This window comes from Mirounga leonina, unplaced genomic scaffold, assembly GCF_011800145.1.
Source record: "Mirounga leonina isolate KUSES-001 unplaced genomic scaffold, KU_Mleo_1.0 Mir_153, whole genome shotgun sequence".
Classification (NCBI taxonomy): Eukaryota; Metazoa; Chordata; class Mammalia; order Carnivora; family Phocidae; genus Mirounga; species Mirounga leonina.
The window spans coordinates 15,038,093-15,051,765 of NW_023270387.1; the positions used below are offsets into that span (position 1 = coordinate 15,038,093).

Here is a 13,673-nt window from a genome sequence, read left to right on the forward strand (position 1 = left end):
GTCATTATTAACAAATATAAAATGTACTAAACTCATTAGTTTAAAAACGAAGACTGTTACATTGGGTTTTAAAAATACTGCTACATGTTCTTTAAAAGAAACCTACATAAAACATAAGAACTCAGAAGTTGAATGTAAAATATGGGAAAAAGAATTATTAGGCAAATTCTGGAGGCTTTTTTTTTTTTTTTTTTAAGCATTCTCTACACCCAGAGTGGGGGCTGGAGGTTCTTTATATGGCAAGGAATGGTATCTCAGTTGAGCTCCGTGGGGTTCAAGTCCCCTCTGCTCCCAGACCCTAGTGGCTGTTACAACTCTGGGCTCTACGTTACTTCCCATGGCGGCAATGTTGTTGTTGTTGCTGTTTTTTTAAAATGATTTTTATTTATTTATTTGACAGAGACACAGCGAGAGAGGAAACACAAGCAGGGGGAGAGGGAGAGGGAGAAGCAGGCTTCCCGTGGAGCAGGGAGCCTGATGTGGGCCTCCATCCCAGGACCCTGGGATCGTGACCTGAGCTGAAGGCAGATGCTTAACGACTGAGCCACTGAGGCGCCCCAGCCATGTTCTTTATGTCTGTCCTTGGGAATTTTTTTTATTGTGTTGTGGGGTGAGCCATGCATTTAAAATGAACTTGTCCTAGTTCATCTAGCACTTTTTAGGTGTTAGTGCAATGTCTTCCTCCCCCCTGCAATGTTTAGTCTGCTATGTAATTTCTTTTCTTTTTTTTAAGATTTATTTTTACGTTCTCTCTACACTCATCGTGGGGCTCAGCCTCACAACCACAAGATCAAGAGTCGTACAGTGCACCGACTGAGCCAGCCCGGCCCCCCTTGTCTGCTATGTGATTTCTGGACCATTAGTCTCTCATATGGTTTTAAAGAACCCACCCTCCTAGGGGAACCACTAAAAATGCAAATTAATTGCCCATGGGCAGGAGTGTTATGGATCATTTCTTATGGTCTTGTGCATTTTTTAATAATTCTGCAACAGAGCACATATTTTATAACTTTTTTTTAAATTGAAAAAGGAAATCGTCCTTAAGATCCTCCAAGTAATAGCCCTTCTTTTCCATTTGTTGCAGGTGGTGCGATTGTGTCAGAACCCAAAGCTGGCGCTAAAGAATAGCCCACCTTATATCTTAGACCTGCTGCCAGATACCTACCAGCATCTCCGCACTGTCTTGTCAAGATATGAGGGGAAGATGGAGACACTTGGAGAAAATGAGTATTTTAGGGTGTTCATGGAGAATTTGATGAAGAAAACTAAGCAGACCATAAGCCTCTTCAAGGAGGGGAAAGAAAGAATGTATGAGGAGAATTCTCAGCCTAGGTAATGGCAAATACTACACAAATATTTTTTCAGGTCTGTGACTGCCTAAATGGGTAACACTTAGAAGTAGCTGTGACTTGGTTTGAATTTTTAGGTCAACGAAAATGCAAAGTTGACATTTGATTTAAAGGTGGGTTTTATATCAAACGTTGCCTTGGAGGGTGTTGAACCCCTCTCTGAAAAGTCAGTGCCTTTTAGTCATGAAGATGAATTGGAGGCAGAAGGTCCATTGGGGACCCCAAAGATCATGAAAGTTTGGGGATAGGTGAGAGTTTGAAAGAAGGTCGAGGTTAAGCTGAGGTTGGGAGTCAACAATAAGAGGGCAGATTTTGCCAGAGCTGTAGCTTATTTAGGGAAGTCAAAAGTATGGGATAATAATAGTTAGGTAACCCCCCCCTTTTTTTTTTTTAATAAAACAAAGTGAAATGACATTTCTTTTGTAGGTAACTTTTCCAGTAGAATAGATATTGACAAATGTAGTTAATTCAGTAAATATTTGACAGACTCCTATGTATTCTTTGATACTTATTACTGTATTGGGTGTCCCATATGTTATTAGTTTGGCTATTTTAAATTATATACTGGGAGAGAAATGGGTTGATTGTAGATATGGTTATATTTGATTTGGTCCAGTTGGAAATATTAACTCATCTAGGACAAGTAATAAAACGTAAATTCCACTAGAACTTTGTAGGTAGTAAATTAACTCTCAAGGAGTGACATGAATTAGGAAGAACAGTAATTTTTGAGGGCATTAAGTAAGCATGTATTACTCAAGCACTAACTTACTAAATGGTATCCTTATAGCCTACCTACCACTCCTTTCTCTGTTGACTTAGATTCTGGGAACCCTCATCTCTTAGTTAAAATTTTACCCATGTCATTATTCATAAGTTTACTACGACAGATTACTCAGGTTTGGTCCAGAGTATCAGTTTTTTCTCATTAAGAAGATTTCTGGTGACTGAATTCAATCTGTAGAAACCTTTGTAACTTCTAGTTTATATGAAAATGAACTTTATTCTTTTTAAATATTTAAATTTTATGACTTTTGTTAAGATAAAACCTGACTATGTGGATCGTAGCTAACTGGTGATTTTGTATTGCTGAATTAAAAAAAAAATAATTTTACTTACTTTAATTAAAAAATTTAATTTAGCATCTACAGCAAACTAGGTTCTAACTGTAGGAGGTGAAAAGGGGAATTATGATGTACTGAGGTGGATGCTTTAATAGAGAGAGGTGCAAAAGGCTGCGTGAACACAGGTTTGCCTTGTGGTGTCAGGGAGTGTGGCACAAAGGAAGTGTGATGTGAGCTAGGTTGTAGAAGGCAAGTAGAAATTTTCTAATCAGAGAAGTGAAAAAAAGGCCTTTAACACAGGTGCATGAACATGCACAGGCTCTGTATGTTGAAGGAACATGAGCAGTCTGGTTTGGCTAGAATTGGGAAAGACAAGTGAGCTGTGAATACAGATGGGAGTCAGGATGTAAGTGTTCTTTTACCTCTAGACATTCTCCCGTAGATAATAGGCTGCTATAGAAGAGTTGTTTTTATGTAAATTTTTTTTTTTAAGATTTTATTTATTTATTTGAGAGAGAGAGAATGAGAGACAGAGAGCATGAGAGGGAGGAGGGTCAGAGGGAGAAGCAGACTCCCCGCCGAGCAGGGAGCCCGATGCGGGACTCGATCCCGGGACTCCAGGATCATGACCTGAGCCGAAGGCAGTCGCTTAACCAACTGAGCCACCCAGACGCCCGTTGTTGTTGTTTTTAAAGAGCACTTTTACAGTGAAATAAAAATTGTAGATTTTCCAGTTTTAGAGCATACTGAACATTATTTAACATTTTTTTTTCCGATGGATTGTTCATCCCTGAGAGACAGTATTGTGTACTGGTTAAGAGGATGGACTCTGAAGCCTGCGTTTGAATCTTAATTTTGCCACTTAGCTTTGTGAACCCTGTTTCTTCATCTGTAAAATGAGCTGACAGTAGTACTTTCTTTGTAGGGTTGTTGGGAGTTATTAAATGAGTGAGTCAATGTTCAGTACTTAAGAGTGGTGATTGGCACAATGAAAGTAATAAGTGGGTTAGCTCTAATTTTAATCATCATCCTCATTTTCTTTACTATAAACATACACTGTGTATTAGTGAGACTGCCAGATCATAATGAAGTACGTAGACCAATTTAGCCTTAGTAAGTGGCCCCATACTATTGCTTTCAAGTTCTTTAGCCATTTTTTTTAACCTTCCTGTCAGTATGTTTGTCTATCAATGTTATTACCCATAATAGGAAGTTTTTAATACACTATGGGCTTTGAAATTTTTTTCAAGTTATATGTAAAGTGAGAATAAATAAATTTCAGTTGCAATTCCGATTTTTTTTAAAGAAAAATGTATGGCTTTACTGTGTGACCTTTGTGAGCTGTATTTCGGTTCCTATTTTCCTAATCAGTTTTTTAAATTGAGATATTAACATATCATAAAATTCACCCTTTTACAGAATGTAATTCGGTGGTTTTTGGTATGTTCACAAAGTCGTGTAACCGTCCCCACTATCTAATTTCAGAATGTTTCCATCATCTCAACAAGAAACCCCACACTCATTAGCAGTCACTGCCCATTCCCCACTCCTGCTTCTCCCCCAGCCCCTGGCAGTCACAAATACCTACTTTCTGTCTCTGAAGATTTGCCTGTTTTAGACGTTTCATGTAAGTGGACTTGGAACGTGTGGCCTTTTTTGTCTGGCTTTCCTAGCACATATTTTCATAACTCATTCATGTTGTAGTGTGGGTCAGTACGTCTTTCCTTTTTAATGGCTAGATAATACTCGATTGCATGGCTATACCACATTTTGATTATGGACATTTGGGTTGTTTCCCCTTGATATAATGAATAATGCTGCTGTGAACATCTGCGTACAAGTTTTTGTGTGGCTATATGTTTTCAGTTCTCTTGGGTAAATACCTGGGAGAGGAATTCCTGAGTCATATGTAATTCTAGTTTAACTTTTTGAGGAACCATTGACTGTTTATCACAGCAGCATTTTACATTCTTCCAACGATGTGTGAGGGTTCCAGTTTCTCACCAATACTTGTTATTTTTTTGTTTTTGTTTTGTTTTGTTTTGTTTTTTTATAGCTGTCCTACTGGGTATGAAGTAGCTATCATTGTGGTTTTGATTTGCATTTCCATAATGAGTAATAATGTGAGCTTTTTTCATATGTATATCTTCTTTGGAGGATTGTCTATTCAAATCCTTTGCCCAGTTGGGGTTCTTTTTCTTTTTATTGTTGAGTTGTAGAGTTCTTTACATATTCTGGATACTAGACCCTTATCAGATACATCATTTACAAAATTTTATTCCCATTCTGTGGGTGGTCTTTTCACTTTCTTTTTAGTGTCATTTAAAGCACGAACAGTTTTAATTTTGGTGAGGTCCACTACTTTTTTGTTGGTTACCTGTGCTTTTGATCTCATGGCTAAGAAACCATTGCTTAATCCGATGTCATGAAGATTATGCCTGTGATCATTTTGAGTTAATTTTTTTTTTTTTTTAAGATTTTATTTATTTATTTGAGACAGAGAGAGCACATGAAAGGGGGGAGGGTCAGAGGGAGAAGCAGGCTCCCTGCCGAGCAGGGAGCCCGATGCGGGACTCGATCCAGGGACTCCAGGATCATGACCTGAGCCGAAGGCAGTCGCTTAACCAACTGAGCCACCCAGGCGCCCTTGAGTTAATTTTTGTATATGGTCAAAGGTAAGAGTCCAACTTTACTCTTTTGCATATGGGTATCCTTTAGTGCCAGCACTGTTTATTGAAAAGAACATTCTTTCCCCATTGAATTGGCTTGATGCCCTTGTCAAAAGTCAATTGTATGAAGGTTTATTTCTAGGTTCTCTGTCTTCTTTGCATGGTTATATGTCTGTCCTTAGACCAGTACCCACACCATCTTTATTACTGTAGCTTTGTAGTAAAGTTTTGGAATCAGCAAGTGTGAGTCCTCCAACTTTGTTCTTCTTTTTCAAGATGGTTTTGGCTATTTGAGGTCCCTTGAGATTCCTTATGAGTCAGCTCACCAATTTCTGCGAAAAGGGTGGTTGTTATTTTCTTAGGAATTGCATTGGACTGGTACATCTGTTTGGGAAGTATTGCTATCTTAACACTAAGTCTTCTAATCTATGAACATGGGATGTTTTTCCATTTGTTAAGGTCTTTTAAAACATCTTTCGGCAGTGTTTTTGTAGTTTCCAGCGTATAGGTTTTTCACCTCCTTGGTTTAATTTATTCCTAAGTAGGCATGCTGGGTGGCTTAGTTGGTTAAGCGGCCAAGTCTTGGTTTCAGCTGAGGTCCTGGGGTTGAGCCCTTCATTGGGCTCTGCTCTCAACAGGGAGTCTGCTTGAGGATTCTCTATCTCCTTCTCCCTACCCCGGCGCATTCGCTCTCTCTCTCTCTCAATAAATAAATAAAAATCTTTTAAAAATTAAAATTAAAAAATCTTAAAAAATTTTATTTCTGGGCGCCTGGGTGACTCAGTCAGTTAAGTGTCTGCCTTTGGTTCTGGTCATGATCCCAGAGTCCTGGGATCAGGTTCTGCTTCGGGGCTCCCTGCTCGGTGGGGAGCCTGCTTCTCCCTCTCCCTCTGCTGCTCCCTCTGCTTGTGCTCTCTCCTTAAAAAAATTTTTTTTTATTCCTAAGTGTTTTATTCTTTCTGATGCAAATGGAATTGTTTTCCCGATTTCATTTTTGGATAGTTTATTACTGGTATATAGAACACAATTGATTTTTGTATATTGATTTTGTATCCTGTAACTCTGCAGGACTCATTTATTGATTCTAGTAGTTTCTTACTGGATTCATTAGGATTTTTTTACAAACAAGATCGTGTCATGTGCAAATAGAGAAAGTTTTACTACTTCTCCTTTATGGATGCCTTTTATTTTTTTTCTTGCCTAGTTGTGGTGACTAGAACTTGATGTTGAATAGAATTTATGTTGAATAGAAGTGGTGAGAGCAGACATCCTTGTCTTGTTCTTGATATGAGGAGGAAAGCTTTCAGTCTTTCACCATTGAGTATCATGTTAGCTGTGGGATTTTCATAGATGTCCTTTATCAGGTTGAGAAGGTTTTCTTCTGTTCCTCGTTTAGTGTTTTTTATCATGATAAAGGGTATTACAGGCCTTTTATGCTTCATTCCTGGTTTTTCTTCTTGGGAGAGAGAAATTTGTGGACTTGTAAAATTCTAGAAAAAGTGACTATGTTAAGTTGCACTAAGGGCAAGGAGTAACCGAAACCAGGGTTGGAAATGTTGCCGGGACTCTCTGCATTCTCTTGGTGCAGATTGATGTCTGAATTGCTGGAAAACTGACCTCTGCTACATCCAACATTTACATCTTACGGGGTTTCCAATGTAGCAGAACATCTGACTCTTAGTTTCAGTTTTGACTTTGGCTTGCTATAGATCAGTTGGTTATCCCTGAACCAGTCAACTCGAAAGAAAAGGTAAGTGCTGTGATTAGTCCAGCGTGGACCAGGTGTCACCTCTAGATGAACCTGCTGTGGCTTGGGGAACACATATGTTTCCCTAAAGCTGTATACACAAGGGAATTTGTTCCTAGGCTGGATGTTAAAGAGCTGATCCCTTAAGTCTGCTCTGTATATCTATCAGTATTTAATAGAGTTGCTTCCTGTCTTTATTTTAGGTTATTAGGTAAAGTAACTTCTCTAAAGATAAACTTGCCCTTATTTCTCTTAGACTTTTTGTTAAAAAAAACGACTTAAACAAAAACTATAAGCTGCTTTCTTGTCTTTGATCTGTAACCCTGGTTTTTGCACCTGTTTTCCTTCTTGCGCAGGATGTTACAGTAGAAGCCGAGTGGGATTATGCAGTGAAGTTCATTTTAAAACACTACTGTGAAACTTTGTTGTAACTCTACTGCCTTTTTAGTTATAAGCTGAAATGACCAAGATTTGGTTTTATTGTAATTCAGCTGGGAATAATTCAGAACTAACTAAAAGCTCATGTTCTAACCATTCATTAAAGAAAAAATTAGTCTTGGGTACGTTCTTGGTGGTAAGCACTACCCTAGGAGCAGTGATTGCATACTGGGTAGTACCAACATAGTCCTTCTCTTACGAGGCTTGTAGGCTAGGGTCTTAGCTTGTGAGGTTTTCGGTGTTTCTCTAGTGGAACAGTGGTGTTTCAAAAACTAGACAGAAGTGTTTGTGCTGCTATAGTCTTTCACTAGCACCCCGAAGAGAGGTTTTCAGTTAGTGTGCCAAATCTTAACCTACCATTAGTGGTAGGTAAGGGCAGCTTAGATCTTTGTGTGGAGAAGTTAGGGCTTGGGGCGCTTGGCTGGCATAGTTGGTTAACCGTCTTTTTGGTTTCATCTGAGGTCGTGATATCGAGCCCCACTTTGGGCTGCCCGCTTTGGGCTCTGTGCTCAGCGCAAGTCTGCTTAAATTTCTCTCTCCCTCTGTCTCCCCCTGCCCCCCACGCTTGCTCTCAGTCTGTTTCTGTCTTTCAAATAAATCCTTTTTTTTTTTTTTTTAAGTAGTTTGGTTTTGGTTAGAAAAGATTCCCGCTTAGATTAGGAATGCCTTTCTAATGATTGCGGAAGGGGCAGCACCCCCTTTTTGGTTCTGGAGAAAGATGATGATGGCTTGAACCAAAGTGTTGATGCTGGAGATGGCAAAAAGTAGACCGTACTTGATGTGTTTTAAATCTAGCAAGGGGCACCTGGATGGCTCAGTCGGTTAAGCCTCTTGATTTTTGGCTCAGGTCATGATCTCAGGGTTGAGGGATTGAGTCCCGCATTGGGCTCTGTGCTCAGTGCAGAGTCTGCTTGGGATTCTCTCTCTTTCTCTCTCTCTCTCTCTCTCTCTCTCGTCATCCTCTGGCCCTCTCCCTGCTCATGTGTGTGCTCTCTCTCCACCTCCTCTTAATAAATAAATAAATAGGGGCGCCTGGGTGGCTCAGTTGGTTGGGCGACTGCCTTCGGCTCAGGTCATGATCCTGGAGTCCCGGGATCGAGTCCCACGTCGGGCTCCCTGCTCAGCAGGGAGTCTGCCTCTCTCTCTGACCCTCTCCCCTCTCATGCTCTCTATCTCATTCTCTCTCTCAAATAAATGAATAAAATCTTTAAAAAATAAATAAATAAATAAATAAATAAATAAAGTCTTAAAAAAAAAAAAAAAGCAGCAGCCAGCATAGCATGACTTGTGAATGGATTGGCTAGGTTTCTGGTTTGAGCAATGCGATGTCACAGAAAGGTGTAAAAAGAGTGGAAGGACCTGATCCGGTAGTTACCTTACAATGGTAGCGTTGGCTGCTCTTTGGCAAATGGGTTAGGCTCGTGGGGGTACAGTGATGGGAGTAAAGGGTTGGGTTACAAGGTTGTCAGCCAGATGGGAGGCAGGATAGCCTGGTCTAGAGAAAGGCTGAAAGGATGAAAAGTAGACAGATTGGAGCTAGAATCAAAAAGAATTGCTGGGGAATTAGACCAGAGGAGGGCAGGAAAAGATGACAGGGAAGGATCAAGATGACGTATAGGTCTCTGTCATTAACTCTGCCAGTGACAGCAGCATTTGCTAAAATGGGGAATTCAGAGTATAGATGTGGGGAGAGCTAAATTGGGAGTGAGGAGGATCAAGAATTCCATTTTGGACTTATTTACACTGGAGATATTTTTATGAGCCATCTAAGGCAATAAGTCAAGCAGGCAATTGGCTGTATTAGACTTTGGAATTCAGAGGGAGAGGTGTGGGATAGAGTTAGAAATTTGGTGGCATTCAGAGTAATACTTAAAGCCAAGAGAGTGGACAGAATCATCTAGGGGGAGAGGAGTCGGCAGGGGAGACTGAGCAAGAAAGAAGGGAGAGACTAGATTCCAATAGCCACAGCGAAAATTTTAAAAAAAAAGGGACGCCTGGGTGGCTCAGTCGGTTACGCATCTGCCTTCAGCTCAGGTCATGATCCTGGGGTCTTGTGATCAAGCCCTGCATTGGGCTCCCTGCTTAGCAGGGAGCCCGCCTCTCCCTCTGCTGCTCCCCCTGCTTGTGATCTCTCTCTGTCAAATAAATAAATAAAATCTTAACAAAAAAAAATTTTATTTATTTTTAAGATTTTATTTATTTATTTGACAGAGAGAGAGAGAAGGAACACAAGCAGGGGGAGTGGGAGAGGGAGAAGCAGGCCTCCCGCGGAGCAGGGATCCCGATGCGGGGCTTGATCCCAGGACCCTGGGATCATGACCTGAGCCGAAGGCAGACGCCCAACAACTGAGCCACCCAGGTGCCCCAAAACCCCTCTTTTTAAATAGAAAATTGACAAAGGAAATGACTAGTTCACAGAAGAAGAAAAATAAAAGGGCAAATATGAATATTAAAAGAACAGTCTAGTTTGCTAGTCATAAAATAATTTTCTTTGGCCTAAGAAATTGGCAAAAAAATGGAAAATCAGCTTATAATTAGTGTTTCTTTCTTTTTTTTTTTTTTTTTAAAGATTTTATTTATTTATTTGAGAGAGAGACAGAGAGAGCATGAGAGGGGGGAGGGTCGGGAGGGTCAGAGGGAGAAGCAGACTCCCTGCCGAGCAGGGAGCCTGATGCGGGACTCGATCCAGGGACTCCAGGATCATGACCTGAGCCGAAGGCAGTCGCTTAACCAACTGAGCCACCCAGGCGCCCTATAATTAGTGTTTCAAAGGAGGGTGCAGGAAAAGGAGTACTCCCTTACCTGGTTGTGGTAGGAATGAGATAGGTTTAGCCTTTCTGGGGGCTGATAGATATAGAAAGATTTAGAATCTTGCTCAGTAGTTCCACTTTTAGAAATTTATCAAAAAGTAGTGAGAAGGGATTTGGATTAAAACATAAAACCATAAAAAAAAACCCCATAAAACTTCTAAAGAAGAATCTAGGGGCGCCTGGGTGGCACATTCAGTTAAGCATCCGACTCTTGGTTTCAGCTCAGGTCCTGATCTCAAGGTCAGGAGATCGAGCCCGGCGTGGGGCTCTGTGCTGAGTGGAGTCTGCTTAAGATTCTCTGTCTCAGGGGCGCCTGGGTGGCTCAGTTGGTTGAATATCTGCCTTCCGCTCAAGTCCTGATCCCAGGGTTCTGGGATTGAGTCCCATGTCTGGCTCCCTGCTCAGCGGGGAGTCTGCTCCTCCCTTATCCTCTGCCCTCCCCCCCCCATTTGTATGCTCTCTCTCTGTCACTCTCTCAAATGAATGAATAAAATCTTTGAAAAAAAAATCATTAAAAAAAAAAAAAAAAGACTGTCTCTCCCTCTGTCCCCCACACCCTGCATGTGTGCCCTCTCTCTCAAATCTTAAAAAAAAAAAAAAAAATCTAGGTAGTAAGCTCTTGGACATTGGCCTTATTAGCAATATTTTTCTGGATTGGTCTCCTCAGGCAAGAGAAACAAAAGCAAAAATAAACTGTTGCGATGACATCAAATTAAAAAGCTTTTGCACAGTGAAGGAAACCATCAACAAAACAAAAAGGCAACCCACTGAATGGGAGAAAATATCTGCAAGTGATATATCCAATGTGGGGTTAGTAATCAAAATACATAAAGAATTCCTACAACTCAATACCAAAAATACAAATAATCTGACTAAAAAATGGGCAGAGGACCTGAACAGGCATTTTTGTATTACTGAAAGTTAGAATAAGTTACCCAAGTATGTGTAGCTAGTTAAGTGCCAGAGCCTCTTTTTCCTTTTTTTTTTTTTTAAGCTTGTCTCCCAAATGTTTATTACTAATTATTTTGGTTTTCTTTGAATGTAAAGGAATGGTAACAGGATATTCCGTTCCCTATTACAGAAATGATCCTTGGAGGCCACACTTCAAGTATCATATAAAATAGTAAACCACATAGACTCAGACGTTAATACATTTTTTTAATTGGTATGTCTTTTGAACACAAATACTCAGTAGTGTGATTTACCACAGGATGATGTCTTTACATAACAAGAGAATTTCACCCAAAATATTTCTTACCGGACATAAGCTTGATTATGCCAATAGAGGGAACATGAAGATCTCCTCCCTTGCCTCCTCTCAAAGAATCTGTGATAACTTTTATAAAACCAGAACATTATAGAGAAGTAGGCAGTGAATGTCAAGTAGAATGTGCAAAAGCTTTTTCTAATCACTTTGCTCTAGTAGTGTGCCAACCAAGACTTGCTCTAAAACCATAATACTTGTGAAGTGCACAACTGCATTTAAATTAGAACATCTTAAAGAACAAGCTCGAAAGCTGGCTACGAGAAGGTCTTTTTTGCCAGGCTGTAGTGTACAAAGCAGCAAGTGCTTGCTGGGGATGCCTAGTAGTATGAAAATGCGTTGTGAACTTTAATCCTGGCAACTTCTTTTTTTACTGATTGTGTATTGAAATGTATATATTTTTTTTCCAGAAAGTTTAAATCCAGTGTTTTAAATTTGTCAAAGAAATGGAATGAGGAGCCTTCATTAGCATTTTTCTTCCCTCTTTGTTTAAACCCTCCCCCTCCTCCTTTCACATGCAAAACACCCAGCTTTAGTGTCTAATACAATATACCTGGATGGTTGAAATCCAAGTTTAAGCATTCAGAGTTAGTATTCCATAACTCGTTTCGTTCTTATTCTTAGAGCTTCTTCCCCCACTTACTTACATTTAAAATAGTTGACTTGTATTTCCTCGGTGAAGTTGAACCAGATAATAGTGATCCTTTTCTTTGATTCTCCTGTTCTAACTTCAAAGAGCATGATTAAAACGGCACTTAGGAAAGAGAATCTTCCATTGTTTGTATTAACTGTGAGCTAAGTTCTCCGCGTGAACCTTTGTGTAGGGATCTTTAGACCTTTCTTTGTTTGAGTGAATATTCTCCATTTTACATTTTAATCACTGGATGAAGGTTTTTGTTTTGTTTTGTTTTTTTTTAAAGATTTTATTTATTTATTTATTTGAGAGGAACAGCATGAGAGGGGAGAGGGTCAGAGGGAGAAGCAGGCTCCCCGCTGAGCTGGGAGCCTGATGTGGGACTTGATCCCAGGACTCCAGGATCATGACCTGAACCAAAGGCAGTCGCTTAACCAACTGAGCCACCCAGGTGCCCTGGATGAAGGTTTTGTAGATTAAATTTTTACTTGGAGATCCTGAATGATAATTAAGGCCCTGCCTTATAGCACAGTTTCTCAATCATTTCCAGCCCATGACACACTCACATGTTGGGAAACACGGCATGTTGAGCAGTGCTGTTGAGACAGGATAGAATTAGATGTAAGTGGGACTGTCTGTGTGAGCTGGATTGCCCAGAGTGGAGCCCTCAGCTCTTCACTGTCTAGGACCTGAGACCAGGTACTGCTCTTCGCCTCGGATATCTCACTTAAAGGTGTTCTCCTGGGATTGTTGTGTTCTAATAAATATGGTAATATTTGGGAAACACTTAGAATAATACACAGTTCACAGAAAGCAGACCTAGGTATTTGGCTTTTTAAAAAAATTAGAGGGGCACCTGGGTGGCCCAGTTGGGTAAGCGTCTGCCTTCAGCTCAGGTCGTGATCCCGGGCGCCTAGGATTGAGCCCCGAGTTGGGCTCCGCATCGGGCTCTGCATGGGGCTCCCTGCTCATCCGGGAGCCTGCTTCTCCCTCTTCCTCTGCCTGCCCCTCCCCTTGCTTGTGCTCTCTCTCTGTCAAATGAATCAATAAAGTCTGTAAAAAAAAATTAGAGATCCACAGTCATTGAAAAATAAGCGAAGGAGAAAAGTATATTCATTGCCCTATCCACAGAATTATACACTTGAAAATGGTTAAAATAGTAATTTTTATATCATGTATACTTTACCATAACTTTTTCAGAAGCAGTGTCATAATGCAAAGGCTACTGAAGTTTTCTTGATCCAAGTGTTGAGTCAGCAAGTAGTTTTGAGAACTTGCTCTCAGTGGAATCAAGGTGAATGTCAGGCTGGAATTCATGGGTGGAAGGATGACAGGTACACAGACCCCCTCTTTTTTCGGTGTCCTTTGGAGAGGAGTGCTTGGGTTGGGGCACAGCTGGCCGTACTGTGAGACTGGGCTCCAGGAAAGAGACCCTACCTCCACAACCCACCCTGTACTCTCTCTTTTTATGGGGTTGAGTGTGATGAGCGAGGTAAAAAGTGGGAGTTTAGGAACCACCTGTTTCTAGGAGTTGCTGAGAACCAGCTGTCACGTACCTAGAGACTGTGAGAACCCTTGGGAAGATGTTTAGTAGAAACCCCTCCTGGCAGAGGGAAGGAGGAGCCCTTGGTCCTTGTTGGCTCATTGCTGAGCTCATTGCCAGAGAGCACAGGATGACTGGTCAGGAGCTAAACCAGT

The 13,673-nt window shown here is 40.7% G+C and overlaps 1 protein-coding gene across 2 annotated transcripts in view; it reads left to right on the top strand.

Moving 5' to 3' along the window:
• Positions 1-13,673, top strand: part of CBL (Cbl proto-oncogene) — an 83,858-nt gene that overhangs the window by 19,588 nt on the left and 50,597 nt on the right. For both annotated transcript variants that reach the window (XM_035009123.1, XM_035009124.1), the window contains exon 2: positions 1,085-1,332. In XM_035009123.1, coding sequence (XP_034865014.1) covers positions 1,085-1,332 — 248 coding nt within the window. The remainder of the gene's footprint in view (positions 1-1,084; positions 1,333-13,673) is intronic.